Source organism: Pholis gunnellus, assembly GCF_910591455.1.
Source record: "Pholis gunnellus genome assembly, chromosome: 2".
Classification (NCBI taxonomy): Eukaryota; Metazoa; Chordata; class Actinopteri; order Perciformes; family Pholidae; genus Pholis; species Pholis gunnellus.
The window spans coordinates 4893836-4921686 of NC_136536.1; the positions used below are offsets into that span (position 1 = coordinate 4893836).

General features: G+C 40.0%; 3 protein-coding genes across 4 annotated transcripts; all 3 read left to right on the forward strand.

Annotated features, from left to right (window-relative positions):
- Window positions 1-558: 558 nt before the first annotated feature.
- Window positions 559-9288, forward strand: LOC306706413 (cadherin-like protein 26). 2 transcript variants are annotated; one of them, XM_079173491.1, is made up of 19 exons: window positions 559-701; window positions 1055-1174; window positions 1266-1412; window positions 1579-1723; window positions 1812-1853; window positions 1965-1981; window positions 2118-2249; window positions 2337-2519; window positions 4318-4625; window positions 4723-4865; window positions 4964-5188; window positions 5313-5537; window positions 5750-5868; window positions 6081-6128; window positions 6273-6350; window positions 6915-6971; window positions 7169-7273; window positions 7399-7482; window positions 7577-9288. In XM_079173491.1, exons 1-19 carry the CDS (start codon window positions 666-668, stop codon window positions 7820-7822), a joined length of 2460 nt encoding a protein of 819 aa, XP_079029617.1. In that variant the 5' UTR covers window positions 559-665; the 3' UTR covers window positions 7823-9288. The 2 variants fall into 2 exon arrangements, with proteins under 2 accessions (XP_079029617.1, XP_079029616.1); XM_079173490.1 differs by having other exon boundaries at window positions 1812-1981.
- A 1774-nt stretch (window positions 9289-11062) lies between these two features.
- Window positions 11063-18263, forward strand: LOC306706429 (cadherin-like protein 26). Its single transcript, XM_079173509.1, has 17 exons — window positions 11063-11248; window positions 11599-11718; window positions 11810-11956; window positions 12107-12251; window positions 12339-12508; window positions 12645-12776; window positions 12864-13046; window positions 13811-14118; window positions 14216-14358; window positions 14457-14681; window positions 14764-14988; window positions 15201-15319; window positions 15526-15573; window positions 15718-15795; window positions 16088-16246; window positions 16372-16455; window positions 16550-18263. The coding sequence occupies exons 1-17, from the start codon at window positions 11213-11215 to the stop codon at window positions 16793-16795; spliced, it is 2568 nt and encodes an 855-aa protein (XP_079029635.1). The 5' UTR covers window positions 11063-11212; the 3' UTR covers window positions 16796-18263.
- Window positions 18264-20037: 1774 nt separating this feature from the next.
- LOC306708946 (cadherin-like protein 26) lies at window positions 20038-27029 on the forward strand. Its single transcript, XM_079176926.1, has 17 exons — window positions 20038-20223; window positions 20574-20693; window positions 20785-20931; window positions 21082-21226; window positions 21314-21483; window positions 21620-21751; window positions 21839-22021; window positions 22786-23093; window positions 23191-23333; window positions 23432-23656; window positions 23739-23963; window positions 24176-24294; window positions 24501-24548; window positions 24693-24770; window positions 25063-25221; window positions 25347-25430; window positions 25525-27029. Exons 1-17 carry the CDS (start codon window positions 20188-20190, stop codon window positions 25753-25755), a joined length of 2553 nt encoding a protein of 850 aa, XP_079033052.1. The 5' UTR covers window positions 20038-20187; the 3' UTR covers window positions 25756-27029.
- The last annotated feature ends 822 nt before the right edge of the window (window positions 27030-27851 follow it).

The following is a 27851-nucleotide window of genomic DNA, read 5'->3' on the forward strand; positions in this document are numbered from 1 at the left end:
TTTATGGAGACCTAAAGTGTTCAGTATCAGATAAATTCACACAATATCTAATCTAACTTAATAAATATACAATCATGCAATTGTGATAACCCATAATATTTTTAAACACATGTCATTGTTGTAAAATCATCCCAATTATTTTCACAATGACAAAGTTCCGGTTGGTCAGAACATAACTGCTCTGTCCTGTTTGTCCTTTGGTGATGAAACGGTCCTTGGGGGGAAAAAACACAACATATACAATACATTGTCATACTATATACTGCATTTTATCATAGATTTTATCTGTGCTTAATCATATGTCAATGTTTTATCTATTCAGTTAATATCGCTCTTTTTGTCATTGCATTCTGTAACGTATACAGTAACGTCACTATTCTCATATTTGCATGTAGCAGAAAGTGTTACAGACCAAACAAATATTCTCATACACACACACACACACACAGTACTTTGTACACACCCAGCTGCCTATAAAAACAGAAGACAGACCTATAAAAGTTCATGTGAGATCATTTATGGTAACACAGGCCCTCCCACTCGCAGGTGCAATGCAGCCAGAACCTGCATTGGCATGCAGTTAATCTTCCATACAGCTGCAGCCAAGGACTACGCTATCAACTAAGGAAATAACAACTCTAAAAAAGACATGATCTAGATTAACTATGGAGACAATACACCTCTGGCTTTTCCTGATGCTGGTAAGAATTTATCTTAAGTGTCAGTATTTCTGGACAGAAGGATTGAAAATATAAAGGTCAACAGTCAGAACAGCTATAAAGTATGGTCAATTTGGAAAGTACAAATTAATTTTCAATCAATCATAATGACAACCAATGCAGCAGACCCAGATTTGTCTGTCAACATTATAGATTATAGATAATGTACTTGATCTCGTCCCTTTCACCGAGCACTGCTCTAGAAGAGGTGTTGTGCAACAAACTGAGTGACTTGAGTTTAATTACAAGTTGTTTTGAAGTGTCTTTGTAAATACTTACTCTTACAAAAAACTCCTAAATGTACCTAATCTGGCATGAGTAATGTGTTTCTGCAGTGTGTGGGAGTCCACGCGTCATCTTCAGTAATTTTGAAGCGGCAAAAGAGAAACTGGATCATTGATTCCTTCAGCATCGATGAAGGCTACAATGGAGTTTATCCATACGTCCTGGGCACCGTGAGTATCTATCTGTCGTATCGGCTACATATGACAAGATGCAGGAAGATCATTGCAAAATTCGCTGCTTTTGTGTTTCTACTCCCTGCAGGTTGAAGTTGAAAAGAACTTCCCCTTTTTCAATATACACGGTCAAGGTGTTGAAGAGGAGCCCAAGGGGGTATTACAAATCGGCAGACTCACAGGCGTGATTACAGTCCACCGCCCTGTCGACTTTGAGAAGTACCAAGTTATAAAGGTTTGAAGGACTTTACTAAAACAGCATTATTACTGGACCTGTGTGTGTGTGTGTGTGTGTGTGTGTGTGTGTGTGTGTGTGTGTGTGTGTGTGTGTGTGTGTGTGTGTGTGTGTGAAGCACAGTGGAGGGTTTCATTATTTCACAATTCTTACATTTCCATGACAGCTAACGTTCCAGGCACTTGACAGAGAAAGTCACGCCGTAGACATGCAGCTGGGCATTGAGATATTGATTATCGACGCCGATGACAACATTCCAACGTTTGACCACGACAGGTATGAGACCAGCATAAAAGAGGCAACATCACAAGGTAACCTGCTATTTCTTTTTCTCATGTTAATCATGTTAATAAATGATAACATAAAATAAAACTAACTAATTTCTTCTGATACCGACAGGCACAGACCTGGTTACCGTTCGGGCAACGGATGGTGACAGAAGTAAGAAGTATCAACTATTTGATTTACAAATAGTCTCAGTCCATCCTGAGCCATCTGATCTGGAGTTCGACATAACCCAGCTCGTTCTAACTGGAACCATTTCATTTAAAGGGTGTCTGGACCATGAGGTGAGAGGACACATTGCATGATTCTCTAATCAATAATATCAAATCTGTTCATCACATAACTTCCATCTCCTTAAATTTGAATAATATAGCCAAATCTAATATTTTTTGAGTGGCTGTTTTTTTTTTTACCGACCAGACAGTAGATAAATACACCATTATAGTGGAGGCCAAAGGCAATGAAGAGGGACTGCAGCTCTCCAGCTCCAGCACCGTCATAGTCAATATAGAAGATGGGAATAACCATCTCCCTGTGATAACGGGACAAACAGTGAGCCATTACTTCTTCACGGGGAAGGCAATGAAATATTGAACAGTTTCATTTCAAAATAAAAAAGCATATTATTTTTTATTCCAGGGTTCCGGGAGAGTGAAAGAAAGAGAGGAAAATGTTCTTGTTAAACGTCTGCAAGTTGCGGACAAAGACACCAGAGGAACAGCGGCCTGGAGAGCCAAGTTTCAAATTCAAGGAAACACAAACAACCACTTCAGAATCACTACTGATCCTGAGACAAACGAAGGACTACTGTATGTGGAAAAGGTATGTTGTCTTCTTTTCAAGCTACAGTCCAATTATTATTTGGTAAAAGTCAGTGGCGGGCCGTCAGGGCCTGCAAAGCCTTCTCTGCTGGCCTAAACAGAATCACAAAGTTATAGCTATTTTATAATTTAAATACACTACATGTATCATAATTTATACAAATATTTTTCCCATTATCTTATTTTCTCATTACACAGCTACTGTCTTCCTCAGTGGCTCTGCTTCCAGTGCAGCTTGTTTTAAGTAGAGCTTTTATCCAATCAGATGTCACCTCTGTGTCTCTAGGTAAGAAGAGAGGCCCCAGGCCTGCAGACTCACGAGTGAATCCCTTTAGTTTAGGTGAATGGGGACGATATTGTTGATTGTCATAGTGTTCAACCAATCAGATCTTTAGTTTGACATGTTGGGCGTATTCTTTGATGTGCCAGAGTCTGCTAGCTGGCCTATAAGCACATCAGCATTACGTGCAGCTCAGTTTGCAGGAGCAGCTCTGCAGTGAGATGCAGCGTGTGCTGTGATTGGTCAGTGGGCGAGCAAGTGACTATTGTGAAACGAAACTTACAGCAGAGTCTTAGTCGGAGTAGTAAGAGAAATTATGATATTTTTTGCATTTTGCTCGGTGTAGATTATTTTTTTTTTTTACCTAGCTTTGTTTTTTAACACTCAATGGCTGAAATTGGAAGAGAAACGGATTTGTGAGTTGGGATTTAACCGTGGGATTAAACTCTTTGTCAACAAAGAAAGGAGGATGTGATCAGCATTTGGTAAATCAACTGGTTCGTTTTTTTACATCTAATATCTGAATGGCCCTTGAGTGTGTAGCAGAATGCATGTTGCTGCTGTTGTTTTTCCGTTAAGCTAGTTAGCCTAGCCTCCCGGAACACTTGCGGAGCCCCTGCTGTTTTTGTTCTGGTTCAGAGGTCACACAGACCGCTCTGTCCTAGTGAGCGCAGAAAACATTATATTTCCTACAATTTAAGCTTTTGCATTTTTCAAATGCACTAGTATTATTCAACCGTATTGTTCGGTTTGTAAGCCTCGTACCGAACGGTTTAATACGAATACATAAATAGTTACAGCCCAAGAAACGAATAATAACCCTAGCTGTGGCGCCATCATGTGGTTATAAGGTGGTATTTCAGCAGTGAAGGCCCAGGTATAAAATGCACGGCCCGCCACTGGTAAAAGTACACAAAACCCTTTTTTGTTTTTAATGCAAAGCACTCACTTTTCTCACTAAAACCTCAGTTCAATTTGGTATCTTAAAAAAATAAACACTAGAGAATAAAGAACTGATACAATACGTTCTACTCTTTTGATAAAGCACATTCGATCACACTTCCTTGTGGAGTTCCTGAGATTCCTGAGTAAGCTGCTTCCCCACAGATGCCCTTTGTTGATTTGTGTACTTGCAGTACTCATTATATTTGCATACTGCTCTCACAAAGGCTTGAACCACAACAACTATGCTCCACTGTACCTTTCTTTAAAATGGTAAAGCCACCACCATACGGCATGCAAGAAAATATCAACTCACAATTGAGTATCGCAATATTATGTTTAGTGATACTGTATCAATTCTCAAAAACATTATTGATTTTTAATGAACTTTAAAAAAGGAAAAGTCTGTCCATATATATATATATATATAGTGCTGCCAAAGAGAGTGATACTTAAATGTAGTTCCTTGAATGTGGTAATTCATACGATTTTAGTCTTTTTGCACTGCATTGAAAAAAAATCGCAGACTACCAGTGATGAATTTCAATATATCTCTTCTTGACTTTTGTTTTTTCAGCATCTGGACTACGAAGAAGGTCACATTCAGAATGTGACTATCAGTGTAGAGAATGAGATCCCATATTCCTCTTGTAAGGTGGTGCGTCGCAGCAACACTGGTCTCTGGGAAGTAAACACTGAGACAGAGACACTTGGTACAACCACCCACCAGTTCACAGTGACATTGTTTGTGGAGGATGTCAACGAGCCTCCAATCTTCCATCCGTCTAAAAAACAAGTTACGGTGGTTGAGAATGTCGAGGCCGGAAAGCATCTGGTAACATTTACAGCTAAAGACCCTGACGGAGCCGGTGCCAACGCAGTTGTGTAAGTCACGAAGATACTAGCTACATCTCAGAGAACAATAGTATTCCACATTAATAGAGAACTTGAAAATGTCTAACACCACATGAGTGTGTTTCAGTTACAAAAAGGGAGACGATCCAGCTGATTGGGTTTCAGTGGACCCCAAGACTGGGAAAATAACCACTACAAAGATCATTGACCGAGAGTCGGTCTTTGTGAAAGACAATGTCTATACGGTCACAATACTTTCTGTCGACAATGGTATGAACTACAGGAGTATTTACACAGTGTATGTGTTATTGATCACAATTCCTTTATCGCATTACTGAAAGTGCACAACGTGTGTTTTTGGTCACCAGGTCAGCCTCCATTGACAGGCACTGGAACCCTGGAAATCCTTATTACAGATGAGAACGACAATGCCCCAAACCTGGCTGCAAGCAACATAGACATGTGCCAATCTGATGGACTGTCGCTGGCCAACATCACGGGCGTGGACCCGGATGAAGAGCCCTACGGTGGACCGTTCACCTTCAGGCTCCGGGATCAGAAGAAGGGCAAGTGGAAGCTTGACCCTTTGCAAGGTGAACTCCAGCTCCGTCAAAACGTAGCCGAGATCATTGCTAGTAGAAAGGAACCTTGAAGTCTAAGTTATACAGTATGTCACAATGATTCTTGACAATGTGTCAATTTGTTTTGGATGTACAGGTTATTCAGTCAACCTGGTGAAAGAGCCCACAGTTCCTTCAGGACAATATGAGTTGTTGCTGGAAGTGTTAGACCGTCAGGGCGAGATATCTGCACACAACCTGTCAGTTACTGTGTGTAACTGCAAAGACCCAGCGAGGCCAAACTGTCGCGTCCGCAAAGCAAGCGCCTCATTCGGAGGAGGAGGGATTGGGGCTGCTTTGCTTGTAATGCTACTGCTTGCAGGTAGGACAAATCTTCATAATTGTGAATATTCTGTGAGGATTATGAGGTCTTTTTTTTTCAGTTAAAAAGTTAAATTGTTTTCACACTCGAACACTATCTTCTAAATGAAACTGACATCATCTTTTATTACATGTTGATCCTTCCTCAGGTAAAAGATTCATTTGGGACATGAGACTGTACGGTTTGATTTGTGTGTGTTTTCTTTATCACAGGTGTGCTACTTTTGGCTTTGCTGCTGTCATGTAAGAGAGAGATGCAGTCGATGGCAGTCGAAGATACAAAACAACATCTGATGGAGAGTAACATTGAGAAACCGGGAACTGACTGCAAAGTAAATACTTTTATTGCAGAGTTATAATTGTCAAATACAAAATACACATACACACACACACACACACACACACACTTAAATCCTTACATAATTTTCTTTCGTATATTCTTTCTTCATATCTTTATATTTTTTCCTATATTTTCTTTTATGAAATATAAATATAAGTGTGACTTGTTGTAAAATCGTAAGTGATGTATTAAATTTGTCAACAGGTATTTGAGCCGTTAAACCGAGGAAACGGCCAAATGACAGCATTACCAGTAAGTGATGGAAAATATACATTCATTTAAGCCTATGAAGCAAACTTTTCTTAATCTGTTATGCATCATAAAAAAGGGCACAACTTACTGTTTTTCAGATACTAATGTATGGTCTTGACTTTAATTGAAATTGCCTTTTTGCAGGTTGTGTCAAATGACCAGCAGAAGCTTGGAATGGCCCCAACTAAAATCTCAACAGATCAAAGGGACAATTTGAATCAGGTACAGAAATTATTATTAGTATTTTTATTGTTGTGATTTTTATTTTTATTTTGTAAAAATTGGCAACATATATATAAAGGAAAATACAAATCCCATTAAAAGAGCTCCACCGTTACTCAAATATAAATCCCATTGCACTGGGTGACAAGTTCCTTCATAACAATGAACATGGTACTATAGCTTACTTTGAGTTGATCCTGCAGACACCGTCCTGCTGCTGCAAATACTCTAACACACCAAAGCTTTCACTTTTATGTATACTATTTACTCTCGAGTAATGTTTTAGGAAATTATTTAGCCTTCTTTTTAATAAAAAGTTAATATTTGTGAAAGGTTTTCAATGTTTTTTATTTACATTTTCATTGGGAATGATTGAACTTGGGGCTTAATGTCACACAACAACACACAATGTCACACAACAACACACTCTTGGTTTTGGTCTTTTCATTAGCTTTGTTGACAGCTAGAACATTCTGAAATAAATTGCAAAAATTATGCTTATGTTGTCTAGTGACAAAAGGACACTATTTAAAATGATTTTGAAAGTGATATTTTTTTCCACAGTTTCCAATTAGCCCAATGCCAGAAGGACACTTTAGGCGTTGGGGCTCTTCTCGTTCGGTACTGAAATTGTTATTATTGTTTTTATTGTTGTTATTGTTATTATTGTTATTATTGTTATTATTGTTATTATTGTTATTATTGTTATTATTATTTTATGTGAGTAACACGCCGAAGTTTAAAAAGGCAAATATTAAGAATTTTACTCAACCGTGACATTTGCAGTTATTTAAATTCTACCTTATTTGATTTTCCAGTCAACAGGAGCATCGAGAATGATAAATCTGCACAGAAGCTCTATGCGTGAGGTATCTGCCAGAAGCTCTATGCGTGGGGTATCTGCCAGAAGCTCTATGCGTGGGGTATCTGCCATCTACACTACTACCAACCCTTTTCCTGTGAAATGTTCCATTATTTCATTTATTTCAATATATCCATAGAACTTTGACGTTTTAAGTTAGATCTCTATCTGCTTCTGAATTCCCAGACTTGGAATGGACGCAGTGGATATTCAGCATATCAAGAGAATAACGTATTCAACTCTGCAATGCTGCTCAAAATACTAAATAAGGTAATGATACGAGTTGAATCAATCTTTCAAACCTAAGGTAATTCTTGTTCTCTTTATAAAACACATTCTCCTTTTTCTCCTCTGCATTTTAAAGAAGCTGTCCAACCTCGAGGCACAAGGAGAGGAGCTGGGTGATTACGCTCCTCATGTGTATGCTGAGGAGGGAGACGCAGGGGCCAACTTTGAGCCCGATGCCTCCTCCATCCCTGACATTTCCTTTGACCCAGACTTGGTCTTGAACCTGGATTCCAAATTCAATCGTCTGGCCTCAATCTGCATGCCTAGTGGAAGCGCAGAACAACAGAACAAAACCTCCTCCCCAATAACATACGAAGCCTGAGATGAACACTCAGTCATATCTGTATTTTTTGATCGAGTCATTAATCCTAAATGTTGCTTGGACATGCTATAAGGTGCTTTTAAAGTGATCTAGTGACTCACTGTGAGTTATGATACTTTTTTTTACCATGGATTAGTTTATCTTCTCTAGATTCTCTATATGCCAGCGATGGCGGGGAAATAAACAAAACAAGGAGAAAATACGAAAATTAGAACTTAGTTAATACCAGGCACACAATTCCATAGTTCAATGCTCTTCATTGTTTTCACTGTTAATAAGTCATGTAACAAAAACCTTCCCCCCCCTTCAGAGTCTCCAATTTAAAACTGAAGAAGGAAAACGGTTATGTTTTGGGATTGGCCTCATTTTGGTAAAAACATGTCAGACAGTAAGGTTAAGATAATGTCCTAATGTTCTATAAGACTAGGGGCCGTTTTCTCTCGAGGTCACAAAGAGTTAAGAAAGCTCACGCAGAAATAGTTGAATATGAATGTAGATCAAAACTGCACTGATTTTATCTGTAATATATTAGAGGAGACAACATGTCTCACAATGCAACCTGGTGGGAAAAATGGCTGCGAATCGCATTAATCTTCGGCTTCATTTGGATACGTTTGTTTAGCTTTCAAACTGATGCCGTTTTTCAATGAATTCGTTGAATTCTTTGCCAACACTTTGGTTCGATGGTTGATGACGTAACTTTGTTGAAATTGTTTTGCATGACAAACAGGACAAGCAGGAAAAGGTACGCACAGTTCAGTTGAACTGCTATGGAGACCTTTGTTATTGACAGAAACATTTCATCCGGCATGTTACGCAACCTGTTTGTTTCAAGGGCGGTGGGTCTCAGATTAAATGACATTTACGACTGAAAGTCGATGAAATTTAGGGCAACAATATCCTGGTGTTGGGCAGGGAACAAGGGATTTCAAGTGTGACGTGGAGAATAGAATGAACTGCTTTTAAATGTACACAAAACTTTACTCTATACCATATCACGAGGCCATTTTTTTCTTTGCAGCGGCACATGATATGCCACGGGTATGAAACTGGGTGTGTGTGGGGCAGGGCCATGTTATGTGGAGATAGGATTTTAAACACTGCGTTTACAATGAAGACACGGCTGTAACAACAGTAGCTCAAAGTCAATACTTCAAGCAGAACATTTTCAGTCAACGTGGTAGACGGAAAAAGTGTTTTGAATATGTTTTTAACATTCAATTGAATATTGTTTTTTTTGGGGATATCTTAAGACTTATTTTAGGACGTTTTTTTCATGCATTGTTTTAGCCGTTGCTGTTGATACATGGTACCGTCTATCCGTCTGCTCGTGTATTCACAACAAGTCCTTTCTTGGAATGCTGACAATGTTTTTTTTAGAGTGGGAAAAATCCAATCCGCATCTTCTATATGAGTCTCAAAAGTATGAAGGTGTGTCAGTGTGTCAATAAAGCACCTCCAAGGAAGCTTGATAACCACTGATTCATAATTCCATGAAACTGCACTGCCAGCTTGTCAAGCCAGTTTTGTTTCTGTGTGCGTGTGTGTGTGTGTGTGTGTGTATACATGAGTGAGCTTCTATGTGGGTACATATCCACATGTTTTTTGTTTTTTTTAAGTAGTTATATATTCTATATTTTTTAAAAGGTCATGTTAACCCGCCTCGATACCGGCAAGTGTAATTATTTTTACCCTGGGAGTCTGAGTGTGTGTGTGTGTGTGTGTGTTTGTGTGCATGTTATCATGGAAAAATGTGGCCTTACCTAAGAGGCGGTTTGGAGTACTTTGCCAGGTTTTTATATGTCTATCTGTGGTGAGATAATGTCATGGTGCGGTCAAACAACTTTACAGGTAGTTGAGATCAAAATGAAGATCTGCAATGCCACTGCATGACTGACGAGTCCGAAAGGTTTGGAGAGGCAGCCGATAAGGAAGCTGAACTGCACAACAACTGAGACATTGGGGCTGATGTGAAGATCGGTTGGGTGGCGTTAGCGTTAGCGTTAGCGATAGCATTAGCGTTATCTGCGGCAAATGCGTACGCCAATAGTCTGGCCCTCTGTTGTGTAATACTGTTGTTTGTTGTGGTTGATTGTCCGGGAATGGGTTCTATCTGGTTGTGGTAAATTGTAGTAGTTTAAATGGTTTAATTTGTTTACTGACGTACAGCATTAACTGTATTGATTAATATCAGGGCATGTTTACAATAGGATGTGGTGCTTTATTAATCAAGCCATTATGAAAGCGTTGCCTAAATCTAGTAGCTTTTAGCTGGAACAGCAGGAGAAATAAACTGGAATCCTGGGGAAGGAAGACAATCAACTAAAGATACATGAGAACAATTAGAGTATTACCTTCTCGCCTGAAATCAACCTGCAAATTGAAAGTAAACATGGCGGATCAAGCTGCTGGGAAATCAGTCGAGGAAATCAAGGTGGAGCGAACCACAGCAAAAAGATTATTTACACGTCTGGTCAACAGCATTACCAGGACTCATGAGGACATGTCTGAAAAGGAGCTCAGAGACAGTTTCAATAAACTTAAAATCGAAGCTGAGAAAGTCATGGGAACAAATGTAGATGTGGAGGCTGGATTCATTGCTGAACTGGAGGTGGAGCTGGATACAGGAGAATATGCTGTATTAACTGAACAGCAAAAAGCCAACCTAGCAAGGACTTCCAATGAGTGTCATATGAAATTAAAGGAGACCAGAGGTCTGATTCAGGAAGCACTTTGGGTCAACTTTGGGAAGAGTGAATTGTCAACAGCATTTCAAGCAGCAGAGGGCAAGTGTGACCGTGCTGCTGCCGTGCGGCCCGATTGTAACCAGGAGGCATATGAATTCATGCTTAACCACTTGCAAGGACTGGTAAAGACCGCAACAGAGGCGCACAGTCGGTGGAAAGTATGGATCCCCAAAAGTGAACAGGAGGACTTTAAGGGCCACTTAAAAGGACTTCAACTCCTCCTTCCAAAGTTGGTCTCCAGAAAGGCAGACTACATACAAGCTAGGAGAGAGGATGCTGCTGAAAGATCACCTGGGGCCATGACTTCAAATTACCCCATGCCAAACACCATTAGACTGAAACCTACAGCCCTTCCCAATTTCACTGGAAATAAACAGAAAGCAGAAAGTGTTACAGACCAAACAAATATTCTCACACACACGCACACACACACACACAGTACTTTGTACACACCCAGCTGCTACAAGACAGACCTATAAAAGTTCATGTGAGATCAATTATGGTAACACAGGCCCTGCCACTCACAGGTGCAATGCAGCCGGAACCTGTATTGGCATGCAATTAATCTTCCATTCAGCTGCATCCAAGGACTACGCTATCAACTAAGGAAATAACTCTAAAAAAGACATGATCTAGATTAACTATGGAGACAATACACCTCGGGCTTTTCCTGATGCTGGTAAGAATTTATCTTAAGTGTCAGTATTTCTGGACAGAAGGGTTGAAAATATAAAGGTCAACAGTCAGAACAGCTATAAAGTATGGTCAATTTGGAAAGTACAAATTAAATATCATTCAATCATAATGACAACCAATGCAGCAGACCCAGATTTTTCTGTCAACATTATAGATTATAGATAATGTACTTGATCTCGTCCCTTTCACCGAGCACTGCTCTAGAAGAGGTGTTGTGCAACAAACTGAGTGACTTGAGTTTAATTACAAGTTGTTTTGTGTCTTTGTAAATAATTACTCTTACAAAAAACTCCTAAATGTACCTAATCTGGCATGAGTAATGTGTTTCTGCAGTGTGTGGGAGTCCACACGTCATCTTCAGTAATTTTGAAGCGGCAAAAGAGAAACTGGATCATTGATTCCTTCAGCATCGATGAAGGCTACAATGGAGTTTATCCATACGTCCTGGGCACCGTGAGTATCTATCTGTCGTATCGGCTACATATGACAACATGCAGGAAGATCATTGCAAAATTCGCTGCTTTTGTGTTTCTACTCCCTGCAGGTTGAAGTTGAAAAGGACTTCCCCTTTTTCAATATACACGGTCAAGGTGTTGAAGAGGAGCCCAAGGGGGTATTACAAATCGACAGACTCACAGGCGTGATTACAGTCCACCGCCCTGTCGACTTTGAGGAGTACCAAGTTATAAAGGTTTGAAGGACTTTAATAAATCAGCATTATTACTGGACCTGTGTGTGTGTGTGTGTGTGTGTGTGTGTGTGTGTGTGTGTGTGTGTGTGTGTGTGTGTGAAGCACAGTGGAGGGTTTCATTATTTCACAATTCTTACATTTCCATGACAGCTAACGTTCGAGGCACTTGACAGAGAAAGTCACGTCGTAGACATGCAGCTGGGTATTGATATATTGATTATCGACGCCGATGACAACATTCCAACGTTTGACCATGACATGTATGAGACCAGGATAAAAGAGGCAACATCACAAGGTAACCTGCTATTTCTTTTTCTCATGTTAATCATGTTGATAAATGATAACATAAAATAAAACAACTAATTTCTTCTGATACCGACAGGCACAGACCTGGTTACCGTTCGGGCAACGGATGATGACAGAAGTAAGAAGTATCAACTATTTGATTTACAAATAGTCTCAGTCCATCCTGAGCCATCTGATCTGGAGTTCGATTTAACCCAGCTCGTTCTTACTGGAACCATTTCATTTAAAGGGTGTCTGGACCATGAGGTGAGAGGACACATTGCATGATTCTCTCATCAATAATATCAAATCTGTTCATCACATAACTTCCATTTCCTTAAATTTGAATAATATAGTCAAATCTAATATTTTTTGAGTGGCTGTTTTTTTTTTTACCGACCAGACAGTAGATAAATACACCATTATAGTGGAGGCCAAAGGCAATGAAGAGGGACTGCAGCTCTCCAGCTCCAGCACCGTCATAGTCAATATAGAAGATGGGAATAACCATCTCCCTGTGATAACAGGACAAACAGTGAGCCATTACTTCTTCACGGGGAAGGCAATGAAATATTGAACAGTTTCATTTCAAAATAAAAAAGCATATTATTTTTTATTCCAGGGTTCCGGGAGAGTGACAGAAAGAGAGGAAAATGTTCTTGTTAAACGTCTGCAAGTTGCGGACAAAGACAGCAGAGGAACAGCGGCCTGGAGAGCCAAGTTTAAAATTCAAGGAAAGACAAACAACCACTTCAGAATCACTACTGATCCTGAGACAAACGAAGGACTACTGTATGTGGAAAAGGTATGTTGTCTTCTTTTCAAGCTACAGTCCAATTATGATTTGGTAAAAGTCAGTGGCGGGCCGTTAGGGCCTGCAAAGCCTTCTCTGCTGGCCTAAACAGAATCACAAAGTTATAGCTATTTTATAATTTAAATACACTACATGTATCATAATTTATACAAATATTTTTCCCATTATCTTATTTTCTCATTACACAGCTACTGTCTTCCTCAGTGGCTCTGCTTCCAGTGCAGCTTGTTTTAAGTAGAGCTTTTATCCAATCAGATGTCACCTCTGTGTCTCTAGGTAAGAAGAGAGGCCCCAGGCCTGCAGACTCACGAGTGAATCCCTTTAGTTTAGGTGAATGGGGACGATATTGTTGATTGTCGTAGTGTTCAACCAATCAGATCTTTAGTTTGACATGTTGGGCGTATTCTTTGATGTGACAGAGTCTGCTAGCTGGCCTATAAGCACATCAGCATTACGTGCAGCTCAGTTTGCAGGAGCAGCTCTGCAGTGAGATGCAGCGTGTGCTGTGATTGGTCAGTGGGCGAGCAAGTGACTATTGTGAAACGAAACTTACAGCAGAGTCTTATACAGTATATATATCTATGTATATATATATATAGATCTATATAGTTCTGCCAAAGAGAGTGATACTTAAATGTATTTCCTTGAATGTGGTAATTCATACGATTTTAGTCTTTTTGCACTGCATTGAAAAAAAATCGCAGACTACCAGTGATGAATTTCAATATATCTCTACTTGACTTTTGTTTTTTCAGCATCTGGACTACGAAGAAGGTCACATTCAGAATGTGACTATCAGTGTAGAGAATGAGATCCCATATTCCTCTTGTAAGGTGGTGCGTCGCAGCAACACTGGTCTCTGGAAAGTAAACACTGAGACAGAGACACTTGGTACAACCACCCACCAGTTCACAGTGACATTGTTTGTGGAGGATGTCAACGAGCCTCCAATCTTCCATCCGTCTAAAAAACAAGTTACGGTGGTTGAGAACGTCGAGGCCGGAAAGCATCTGGTAACATTTACAGCTAGAGACCCTGACGGAGCCAGTGCCAACGCAGTTGTGTAAGTCACGAAGATACTAGCTACATCTCAGAGAACAATAGTATTCCACATTAATAGAGAACTTGAAAATGTCTAACACCACATGAGTGTGTTTCAGTTACAAAAAGGGAGATGATCCAGCTGATTGGGTTTCAGTGGACCCCAAGACTGGGAAAATAACCACTACAAAGATCATTGACCGAGAGTCGGTCTTTGTGAAAGACAATGTCTATACGGTCACAATACTTTCTGTCGACAATGGTATGAACTACAGGAGCATTTACACAGGGTATGTGTTATTGATCCCAATTTCTTTATCACATTACTGAAAGTGCACAACGTGTGTTTTTGGTCACCAGGTCAGCCTCCATTGACAGGCACTGGAACCCTGGAAATCCTTATTACAGATGAGAACGACAATGCCCCAAACCTGGCTGCAAGCAACATAGACATGTGCCAATCTGATGGACTGTCGCTGGCCAACATCACATGCGTGGACCCGGATGAAGAGCCCTACGGTGGACCGTTCACCTTCAGGCTCCGGGATCAGAAGAAGGGCAAGTGGAAGCTTGACCCTTTGCAAGGTGAACTCCAGCTCCGTCAAAACGTAGCCGAGATCATTGCTAGTAGAAAGGAACCTTGATTTGATTTGTTTTGGATGTACAGGGTATTCAGTCAACCTGGTGAAAGAGCCCACAGTTCCTTCAGGACAATATGAGTTGTTGCTGGAAGTGTTAGACCGTCAGGGCGAGATATCTGCACACAACCTGTCAGTTACTGTGTGTAACTGCAAAGACCCAGCGAGGCCAAACTGTCGCGTCCGCAAAGCAAGCGCCTCATTCGGAGGAGGAGGGATTGGGGCTGCTTTGCTTGTAATGCTACTGCTTGCAGGTAGGACAAATCTTCATAATTGTGAATATTCTGTGAGGATTATGAGGTCTTTTTTTTTCAGTTAAAAAGTTAAATTGTTTTCACACATGAACACTATCTCCTAAATGAAACTGACATCATCTTTTATTACATGTTGATCCTTCCTCAGGTAAAAGATTCATTTGGGACATGAGACTGTACGGTTTGATTTGTGTGTGTTTTCTTTATCACAGGTGTGCTACTTTTGGCTTTGCTGCTGTCATGTAAGAGAGAGATGCAGTCGATGGCAGTCGAAGATACAGAACAACATCTGATGCCGACTAACACTGAGGAACTGGGAACTGACTGCAAAGTAAATACTTTTATTGCAGAGTTATAATTGTCAAATACAAAATACACACACACACACACACACACACACTTAAATCCTTACATCATTTTCTTTCGTATATTCTTTCTTCATATCTTTATATTTTTTCCTATATTTCCTTTTATGAAATATAAATATAAGTGTGACTTGTTGTAAAATCGTAAGTGATGTATTAAATTTGTCAACAGGTATTTGAGCCGTTAAACCGAGGAAACGGCCAAATGACAGCATTACCAGTAAGTGATGGAAAATATACATTCATTTAAGCCTATGAAGCAAACTTTTCTTAATCTGTTATGCATCATAAAAAAGGGCACAACTTACTGTTTTTCAGATACTAATGTATGGTCTTAACTTTAATTGAAATTGCCTTTTTGCAGGTTGTGTCAAATGGCCAGCCGAAGCTTGGAATGGCCCCAACTAAAATCTCAACAGATCAAAGGGACAATTTGAATCAGGTACAGAAATTATTATTAGTATTTTTATTGTTGTGATTTTTATTTTTATTTTGTAAAAATTGGCAACATATATATAAAGGAAAATACAAATCCCATTAAAAGAGCTCCACCGTTACTCAAATATAAATCCCATTGCACTGGGTGACAAGTTCCTTCATAACAATGAACATGGTACTATAGCTTACTTTGAGTTGATCCTGCACACGCCGAAGTTTAAAAAGGCAAATATTAAGAATTTTATTCAACCGTGACATTTGCAGTTATTTAAATTCTACCTTATTTGATTTTCCAGTCAACAGGAGCATCGAGAATGATGCATCTGCACAGAAGCTCTATGCGTGGGGTATCTACCAGCAGCTCTATGCGTGGGGTATCTGACAGAAGCTCTATGCGTGGGGTATCTGACAGAAGCTCTATGCGTGGGGTATCTACCAGAAGCTCTATGCGTGGGGTATCTGCCATCTACACTACTACCAACCCTTTTCCTGTGAAATGTTCCATTATTTCATTTATTTCAATATATCCATAGAACTTTGACGTTTTAAGTTAGATCTCTATCTGCTTCTGAATTCCCAGACTTGGAATGGACGCAGTGGATATTCAGCATATCAAGAGAATAACGTATTCAACTCTGCAATGCTGCTCAAAATACTAAATAAGGTAATGATACGAGTTGAATCAATCTTTCAAACCTAAGGTAATTCTTGTTCTCTTTATAAAACACATTCTCCTTTTTCTCCTCTGCATTTTAAAGAAGCTGTCCAACCTCGAGGCACAAGGAGAGGAGCTGGGTGATTACGCTCCTCATGTGTATGCTGAGGAGGGAGACGCAGGGGCCAACTTTGAGCCCGATGCCTCCTCCATCCCTGACATTTCCTTTGACCCAGACTTGGTCTTGAACCTGGATTCCAAATTCAATCGTCTGGCCTCAATCTGCATGCCTAGTGGAAGCGCAGAACAACAGAACAAAACCTCCTCCCCAATAACATACGAAGCCTGAGATGAACACTCCGTCATATCTGTATTTTTTGATCGAGTCATTAATCCTAAATGTTGCTTGGACATGCTATAAGGTGCTTTTAAAGTGATCTAGTGACTCACTGTGAGTTATGATACTTTTTTTTACGATGGATTAGTTTATCTTCTCTAGATTCTCTATATGCCAGCGATGGCGGGGAAATAAACAAAACAAGGAGAAAATACGAAAATTAGAACTTAGTTAATACCAGGCACACATTTCCATAGTTCAATGCTCTTCATTGTTTTCACTGTTAATAAGTCATGTAACAAAAACCTTCCCCCCCCCCTTCAGAGTCTCCAATTTAAAACTGAAGAAGGAAAACGGTTATGTTTTGGGATTGGCCTCATTTTGGTAAAAACATGTCAGACAGTAAGGTTAAGATAATGTCCTAATGTTCTATAAGACTAGGGGCCGTTTTCTCTCGAGGTCACAAAGAGTTAAGAAAGCTCACGCAGAAATAGTTGAATATGAATGTAGATCAAAACTGCACTGATTTTATCTGTAATATATTAGAGGAGACAACATGTCTCACAATGCAACCTGGTGGGAAAAATGGCTGCGAATCGCATTAATCTTCGGCTTCATTTGGATACGTTTGTTTAGCTTTCAAACTGATGCCGTTTTTCAATGAATTCGTTGAATTCTTTGCCAACACTTTGGTTCGATGGTTGATGACGTAACTTTGTTGAAATTGTTTTGCATGACAAACAGGACAAGCAGGAAAAGGTACGCACAGTTCAGTTGAACTGCTATGGAGACCTTTGTTATTGACAGAAACATTTCATCCGGCATGTTACGCAACCTGTTTGTTTCAAGGGCGGTGGGTCTCAGATTAAATGACATTTACGACTGAAAGTCGATGAAATTTAGGGCAACAATATCCTGGTGTTGGGCAGGGAACAAGGGATTTCAAGTGTGACGTGGAGAATAGAATGAACTGCTTTTAAATGTACACAAAACTTTACTCTATACCATATCACGAGGCCATTTTTTTCTTTGCAGCGGCACATGATATGCCACGGGTATGAAACTGGGTGTGTGTGGGGCAGGGCCATGTTATGTGGAGATAGGATTTTAAACACTGCGTTTACAATGAAGACACGGCTGTAACAACAGTAGCTCAAAGTCAATACTTCAAGCAGAACATTTTCAGTCAACGTGGTAGACGGAAAAAGTGTTTTGAATATGTTTTTAACATTCAATTGAATATTGTTTTTTTTGGGGATATCTTAAGACTTATTTTAGGACGTTTTTTTCATGCATTGTTTTAGCCGTTGCTGTTGATACATGGTACCGTCTATCCGTCTGCTCGTGTATTCACAACAAGTCCTTTCTTGGAATGCTGACAATGTTTTTTTTAGAGTGGGAAAAATCCAATCCGCATCTTCTATATGAGTCTCAAAAGTATGAAGGTGTGTCAGTGTGTCAATAAAGCACCTCCAAGGAAGCTTGATAACCACTGATTCATAATTCCATGAAACTGCACTGCCAGCTTGTCAAGCCAGTTTTGTTTCTGTGTGCGTGTGTGTGTGTGTGTGTGTGTATACATGAGTGAGCTTCTATGTGGGTACATATCCACATGTTTTTTGTTTTTTTTAAGTAGTTATATATTCTATATTTTTTAAAAGGTCATGTTAACCCGCCTCGATACCGGCAAGTGTAATTATTTTTACCCTGGGAGTCTGAGTGTGTGTGTGTGTGTGTGTGTTTGTGTGCATGTTATCATGGAAAAATGTGGCCTTACCTAAGAGGCGGTTTGGAGTACTTTGCCAGGTTTTTATATGTCTATCTGTGGTGAGATAATGTCATGGTGCGGTCAAACAACTTTACAGGTAGTTGAGATCAAAATGAAGATCTGCAATGCCACTGCATGACTGACGAGTCCGAAAGGTTTGGAGAGGCAGCCGATAAGGAAGCTGAACTGCACAACAACTGAGACATTGGGGCTGATGTGAAGATCGGTTGGGTGGCGTTAGCGTTAGCGTTAGCGATAGCATTAGCGTTATCTGCGGCAAATGCGTACGCCAATAGTCTGGCCCTCTGTTGTGTAATACTGTTGTTTGTTGTGGTTGATTGTCCGGGAATGGGTTCTATCTGGTTGTGGTAAATTGTAGTAGTTTAAATGGTTTAATTTGTTTACTGACGTACAGCATTAACTGTATTGATTAATATCAGGGCATGTTTACAATAGGATGTGGTGCTTTATTAATCAAGCCATTATGAAAGCGTTGCCTAAATCTAGTAGCTTTTAGCTGGAACAGCAGGAGAAATAAACTGGAATCCTGGGGAAGGAAGACAATCAACTAAAGATACATGAGAACAATTAGAGTATTACCTTCTCGCCTGAAATCAACCTGCAAATTGAAAGTAAACATGGCGGATCAAGCTGCTGGGAAATCAGTCGAGGAAATCAAGGTGGAGCGAACCACAGCAAAAAGATTATTTACACGTCTGGTCAACAGCATTACCAGGACTCATGAGGACATGTCTGAAAAGGAGCTCAGAGACAGTTTCAATAAACTTAAAATCGAAGCTGAGAAAGTCATGGGAACAAATGTAGATGTGGAGGCTGGATTCATTGCTGAACTGGAGGTGGAGCTGGATACAGGAGAATATGCTGTATTAACTGAACAGCAAAAAGCCAACCTAGCAAGGACTTCCAATGAGTGTCATATGAAATTAAAGGAGACCAGAGGTCTGATTCAGGAAGCACTTTGGGTCAACTTTGGGAAGAGTGAATTGTCAACAGCATTTCAAGCAGCAGAGGGCAAGTGTGACCGTGCTGCTGCCGTGCGGCCCGATTGTAACCAGGAGGCATATGAATTCATGCTTAACCACTTGCAAGGACTGGTAAAGACCGCAACAGAGGCGCACAGTCGGTGGAAAGTATGGATCCCCAAAAGTGAACAGGAGGACTTTAAGGGCCACTTAAAAGGACTTCAACTCCTCCTTCCAAAGTTGGTCTCCAGAAAGGCAGACTACATACAAGCTAGGAGAGAGGATGCTGCTGAAAGATCACCTGGGGCCATGACTTCAAATTACCCCATGCCAAACACCATTAGACTGAAACCTACAGCCCTTCCCAATTTCACTGGAAATAAACAGAAAGCAGAAAGTGTTACAGACCAAACAAATATTCTCACACACACGCACACACACACACACAGTACTTTGTACACACCCAGCTGCTACAAGACAGACCTATAAAAGTTCATGTGAGATCAATTATGGTAACACAGGCCCTGCCACTCACAGGTGCAATGCAGCCGGAACCTGTATTGGCATGCAATTAATCTTCCATTCAGCTGCATCCAAGGACTACGCTATCAACTAAGGAAATAACTCTAAAAAAGACATGATCTAGATTAACTATGGAGACAATACACCTCGGGCTTTTCCTGATGCTGGTAAGAATTTATCTTAAGTGTCAGTATTTCTGGACAGAAGGGTTGAAAATATAAAGGTCAACAGTCAGAACAGCTATAAAGTATGGTCAATTTGGAAAGTACAAATTAAATATCATTCAATCATAATGACAACCAATGCAGCAGACCCAGATTTTTCTGTCAACATTATAGATTATAGATAATGTACTTGATCTCGTCCCTTTCACCGAGCACTGCTCTAGAAGAGGTGTTGTGCAACAAACTGAGTGACTTGAGTTTAATTACAAGTTGTTTTGTGTCTTTGTAAATAATTACTCTTACAAAAAACTCCTAAATGTACCTAATCTGGCATGAGTAATGTGTTTCTGCAGTGTGTGGGAGTCCACACGTCATCTTCAGTAATTTTGAAGCGGCAAAAGAGAAACTGGATCATTGATTCCTTCAGCATCGATGAAGGCTACAATGGAGTTTATCCATACGTCCTGGGCACCGTGAGTATCTATCTGTCGTATCGGCTACATATGACAACATGCAGGAAGATCATTGCAAAATTCGCTGCTTTTGTGTTTCTACTCCCTGCAGGTTGAAGTTGAAAAGGACTTCCCCTTTTTCAATATACACGGTCAAGGTGTTGAAGAGGAGCCCAAGGGGGTATTACAAATCGACAGACTCACAGGCGTGATTACAGTCCACCGCCCTGTCGACTTTGAGGAGTACCAAGTTATAAAGGTTTGAAGGACTTTAATAAATCAGCATTATTACTGGACCTGTGTGTGTGTGTGTGTGTGTGTGTGTGTGTGTGTGTGTGTGTGTGTGTGTGTGTGTGTGAAGCACAGTGGAGGGTTTCATTATTTCACAATTCTTACATTTCCATGACAGCTAACGTTCGAGGCACTTGACAGAGAAAGTCACGTCGTAGACATGCAGCTGGGTATTGATATATTGATTATCGACGCCGATGACAACATTCCAACGTTTGACCATGACATGTATGAGACCAGGATAAAAGAGGCAACATCACAAGGTAACCTGCTATTTCTTTTTCTCATGTTAATCATGTTGATAAATGATAACATAAAATAAAACAACTAATTTCTTCTGATACCGACAGGCACAGACCTGGTTACCGTTCGGGCAACGGATGATGACAGAAGTAAGAAGTATCAACTATTTGATTTACAAATAGTCTCAGTCCATCCTGAGCCATCTGATCTGGAGTTCGATTTAACCCAGCTCGTTCTTACTGGAACCATTTCATTTAAAGGGTGTCTGGACCATGAGGTGAGAGGACACATTGCATGATTCTCTCATCAATAATATCAAATCTGTTCATCACATAACTTCCATTTCCTTAAATTTGAATAATATAGTCAAATCTAATATTTTTTGAGTGGCTGTTTTTTTTTTTACCGACCAGACAGTAGATAAATACACCATTATAGTGGAGGCCAAAGGCAATGAAGAGGGACTGCAGCTCTCCAGCTCCAGCACCGTCATAGTCAATATAGAAGATGGGAATAACCATCTCCCTGTGATAACAGGACAAACAGTGAGCCATTACTTCTTCACGGGGAAGGCAATGAAATATTGAACAGTTTCATTTCAAAATAAAAAAGCATATTATTTTTTATTCCAGGGTTCCGGGAGAGTGACAGAAAGAGAGGAAAATGTTCTTGTTAAACGTCTGCAAGTTGCGGACAAAGACAGCAGAGGAACAGCGGCCTGGAGAGCCAAGTTTAAAATTCAAGGAAAGACAAACAACCACTTCAGAATCACTACTGATCCTGAGACAAACGAAGGACTACTGTATGTGGAAAAGGTATGTTGTCTTCTTTTCAAGCTACAGTCCAATTATGATTTGGTAAAAGTCAGTGGCGGGCCGTTAGGGCCTGCAAAGCCTTCTCTGCTGGCCTAAACAGAATCACAAAGTTATAGCTATTTTATAATTTAAATACACTACATGTATCATAATTTATACAAATATTTTTCCCATTATCTTATTTTCTCATTACACAGCTACTGTCTTCCTCAGTGGCTCTGCTTCCAGTGCAGCTTGTTTTAAGTAGAGCTTTTATCCAATCAGATGTCACCTCTGTGTCTCTAGGTAAGAAGAGAGGCCCCAGGCCTGCAGACTCACGAGTGAATCCCTTTAGTTTAGGTGAATGGGGACGATATTGTTGATTGTCGTAGTGTTCAACCAATCAGATCTTTAGTTTGACATGTTGGGCGTATTCTTTGATGTGACAGAGTCTGCTAGCTGGCCTATAAGCACATCAGCATTACGTGCAGCTCAGTTTGCAGGAGCAGCTCTGCAGTGAGATGCAGCGTGTGCTGTGATTGGTCAGTGGGCGAGCAAGTGACTATTGTGAAACGAAACTTACAGCAGAGTCTTATACAGTATATATATCTATGTATATATATATATAGATCTATATAGTTCTGCCAAAGAGAGTGATACTTAAATGTATTTCCTTGAATGTGGTAATTCATACGATTTTAGTCTTTTTGCACTGCATTGAAAAAAAATCGCAGACTACCAGTGATGAATTTCAATATATCTCTACTTGACTTTTGTTTTTTCAGCATCTGGACTACGAAGAAGGTCACATTCAGAATGTGACTATCAGTGTAGAGAATGAGATCCCATATTCCTCTTGTAAGGTGGTGCGTCGCAGCAACACTGGTCTCTGGAAAGTAAACACTGAGACAGAGACACTTGGTACAACCACCCACCAGTTCACAGTGACATTGTTTGTGGAGGATGTCAACGAGCCTCCAATCTTCCATCCGTCTAAAAAACAAGTTACGGTGGTTGAGAACGTCGAGGCCGGAAAGCATCTGGTAACATTTACAGCTAGAGACCCTGACGGAGCCAGTGCCAACGCAGTTGTGTAAGTCACGAAGATACTAGCTACATCTCAGAGAACAATAGTATTCCACATTAATAGAGAACTTGAAAATGTCTAACACCACATGAGTGTGTTTCAGTTACAAAAAGGGAGATGATCCAGCTGATTGGGTTTCAGTGGACCCCAAGACTGGGAAAATAACCACTACAAAGATCATTGACCGAGAGTCGGTCTTTGTGAAAGACAATGTCTATACGGTCACAATACTTTCTGTCGACAATGGTATGAACTACAGGAGCATTTACACAGGGTATGTGTTATTGATCACAATTTCTTTATCACATTACTGAAAGTGCACAACGTGTGTTTTTGGTCACCAGGTCAGCCTCCATTGACAGGCACTGGAACCCTGGAAATCCTTATTACAGATGAGAACGACAATGCCCCAAACCTGGCTGCAAGCAACATAGACATGTGCCAATCTGATGGACTGTCGCTGGCCAACATCACATGCGTGGACCCGGATGAAGAGCCCTACGGTGGACCGTTCACCTTCAGGCTCCGGGATCAGAAGAAGGGCAAGTGGAAGCTTGACCCTTTGCAAGGTGAACTCCAGCTCCGTCAAAACGTAGCCGAGATCATTGCTAGTAGAAAGGAACCTTGATTTGATTTGTTTTGGATGTACAGGGTATTCAGTCAACCTGGTGAAAGAGCCCACAGTTCCTTCAGGACAATATGAGTTGTTGCTGGAAGTGTTAGACCGTCAGGGCGAGATATCTGCACACAACCTGTCAGTTACTGTGTGTAACTGCAAAGACCCAGCGAGGCCAAACTGTCGCGTCCGCAAAGCAAGCGCCTCATTCGGAGGAGGAGGGATTGGGGCTGCTTTGCTTGTAATGCTACTGCTTGCAGGTAGGACAAATCTTCATAATTGTGAATATTCTGTGAGGATTATGAGGTCTTTTTTTTTCAGTTAAAAAGTTAAATTGTTTTCACACATGAACACTATCTCCTAAATGAAACTGACATCATCTTTTATTACATGTTGATCCTTCCTCAGGTAAAAGATTCATTTGGGACATGAGACTGTACGGTTTGATTTGTGTGTGTTTTCTTTATCACAGGTGTGCTACTTTTGGCTTTGCTGCTGTCATGTAAGAGAGAGATGCAGTCGATGGCAGTCGAAGATACAGAACAACATCTGATGCCGACTAACACTGAGGAACTGGGAACTGACTGCAAAGTAAATACTTTTATTGCAGAGTTATAATTGTCAAATACAAAATACACACACACACACACACACACACACTTAAATCCTTACATCATTTTCTTTCGTATATTCTTTCTTCATATCTTTATATTTTTTCCTATATTTCCTTTTATGAAATATAAATATAAGTGTGACTTGTTGTAAAATCGTAAGTGATGTATTAAATTTGTCAACAGGTATTTGAGCCGTTAAACCGAGGAAACGGCCAAATGACAGCATTACCAGTAAGTGATGGAAAATATACATTCATTTAAGCCTATGAAGCAAACTTTTCTTAATCTGTTATGCATCATAAAAAAGGGCACAACTTACTGTTTTTCAGATACTAATGTATGGTCTTAACTTTAATTGAAATTGCCTTTTTGCAGGTTGTGTCAAATGGCCAGCCGAAGCTTGGAATGGCCCCAACTAAAATCTCAACAGATCAAAGGGACAATTTGAATCAGGTACAGAAATTATTATTAGTATTTTTATTGTTGTGATTTTTATTTTTATTTTGTAAAAATTGGCAACATATATATAAAGGAAAATACAAATCCCATTAAAAGAGCTCCACCGTTACTCAAATATAAATCCCATTGCACTGGGTGACAAGTTCCTTCATAACAATGAACATGGTACTATAGCTTACTTTGAGTTGATCCTGCACACGCCGAAGTTTAAAAAGGCAAATATTAAGAATTTTATTCAACCGTGACATTTGCAGTTATTTAAATTCTACCTTATTTGATTTTCCAGTCAACAGGAGCATCGAGAATGATACATCTGCACAGAAGCTCTATGCGTGGGGTATCTACCAGCAGCTCTATGCGTGGGGTATCTGACAGAAGCTCTATGCGTGGGGTATCTGACAGAAGCTCTATGCGTGGGGTATCTACCAGAAGCTCTATGCGTGGGGTATCTGCCATCTACACTACTACCAACCCTTTTCCTGTGAAATGTTCCATTATTTCATTTATTTCAATATATCCATAGAACTTTGACGTTTTAAGTTAGATCTCTATCTGCTTCTGAATTCCCAGACTTGGAATGGACGCAGTGGATATTCAGCATATCAAGAGAATAACGTATTCAACTCTGCAATGCTGCTCAAAATACTAAATAAGGTAATGATACGAGTTGAATCAATCTTTCAAACCTAAGGTAATTCTTGTTCTCTTTATAAAACACATTCTCCTTTTTCTCCTCTGCATTTTAAAGAATCTGTCCAACCTCGAGGCACAAGGAGAGGAGCTGGGTGATTACGCTCCTCATGTGTATGCTGAGGAGGGAGACGCAGGGGCCAACTTTGAGTCCGATGCCTCCTCCGTCCCTGACATTTCCTTTGACCCAGACTTGGTCTTGAACCTGGATTCCAAATTCAATCGTCTGGCCTCAATCTGCATGCCTAGTGGAAGCGCTGCCCACAGAACAAAACCTCCTCCCCAATAACATACGAAGCCTGAGATGAACACTCCGTCATATCTGTATATTTCGATCGAGTCATTAATCCTAAATGTTGCTTGGACATGCTATAAGGTGCTTTTAAAGTGATCTAGTGACTCACTGTGAGTTATGATACTTTTTTTTACCATGGATTAGTTTATCTTCTCTAGATTCTCTATATGCCAGCGATGGCGGGGAAATAAACAAAACAAGGAGAAAATACGAAAATTAGAACTTAGTTAATACCAGGCACACATTTCCATAGTTCAATGCTCTGAACTAGAATGAACTGCTTTTAAATGTACACAAAACTTTACTCTATACCATATCACGAGGCCATTTTTTTCTTTGCAGCGGCACATGATATGCCACGGGTATGAAACTGGGTGTGTGTGGGGCAGGGCCATGTTATGTGGAGATAGGATTTTAAACACTGCGTTTACAATGAAGACACGGCTGTAACAACAGTAGCTCAAAGTCAATACTTCAAGCAGAACATTTTCAGTCAACGTGGTAGACGGAAAAAGTGTTTTGAATATGTTTTTAACATTCAACTGAATATTGTTTTTTTTGGGGATATCTTAAGACTTATTTTAGGACGTTTTTTTCATGCATTGTTTTAGCCGTTGCTGTTGATACATGGTACCGTCTATCCGTCTGCTCGTGTATTCACAACAAGTCCTTTCTTGGAATGCTGACAATGTTTTTTTTAGAGAGGGAAAAATCCAATCCGCATCTTCTATATGAGTCTCAAAAGTATGAAGGTGTGTCAGTGTGTCAATAAAGCACTTCCAAGGAAGTTTGATAACCACTGATTCATAATTCCATGAAACTGCACTGCCAGCTTGTCAAGCCAGTTTTGTTTCTGTGTGCGTGTGTGTGTGTGTGTGTATACATGAGTGAGCTTCTATGTGGGTACATTTCCACATGTTTTTTTTTTTTTTTAAGTAGTCATATATTCTATATTTTTTAAAAGGTCATGTTTACCCGCCTCAATACCGGCAAGTGTAATTATTTGTGTGTGTGTGTGTGTGTGTGTTTGTGTGCATGTTATCATGGAAAAATGTGGCCTTACCTAAGAGGCGGTTTGGAGTACTTTGCCAGGTTTTTATATGTCTATCTGTGGTGTGATGATGTCATGGTGCGGTCAAACAACTTTACAGGTAGTTGAGATCAAAATGAAGGGATAGTTCAAAGACGGGTGTGATCAGAACAAGAACAATGACTCAGTGTTGTATTTAATTTGCCAGCTGTCGTTAATTGATTTGTATTTAAAGGTGAAAATATGATCTGTTGTTGCCAGGTGAAGAGTATCATGATACTACCAGGTGAAGAGTATCATGTTCCACCATTAAAAGTCACGTACTGTAAGTCTATTTGTACTCATGTTAATCATATTCACGTATAATTCTCAGTGAAACCTGAATTTGTTTCAAATAGGACCACATAACGAAAAGAGACACTATGCAGTAATCCTGCACTAAAGGAAATGGCAGAGTAAAAACAATTAGACAACGACTAATAAGAGCACATCCATGTAATATGACTGCCATGTGGGCTACTTAATAGAGCTGTTCTGGCATCATGTTTATATTTTTTTGATGATCTGGCTTACAGTTATGAAGTCTGCTCCCTCCTTCTCTCCATAACTCAACATGAGAGGATTGGATTAGTGAGGGAAATGGGCCTGAATACGGCACCAGCTAGGTCTGAATCACCATCTGGACAAGGTGTGGGTTTGTGTACTTATCTGTATAATGCATATGACATTATCACGTCTATTAATAATTTCAGTTACCATACATAAAGAAAGAAATACATTTAAAAAAGTGTATTTTCATAGTATTTATAGCAGCATGATCACATTTTGGCCACTAAGGGGCAGAATAACTCCAAAACAAACAAAGCCCCACTAAGTACGTTTATTATTTATTTCTGGCAAACTTCTCCAATGTGCACACATTCTGGCCGGTACAAAATCACCATCCCGTTGTAGTTTGTTTTTGTCCAAGACAGTCATTGACCTCAACTACCAGGTTTACCAGCTCCTGAGAAACGAATATGCGTAAACTGAGACAACGTGTTGCTGACAGTGGGGTCGG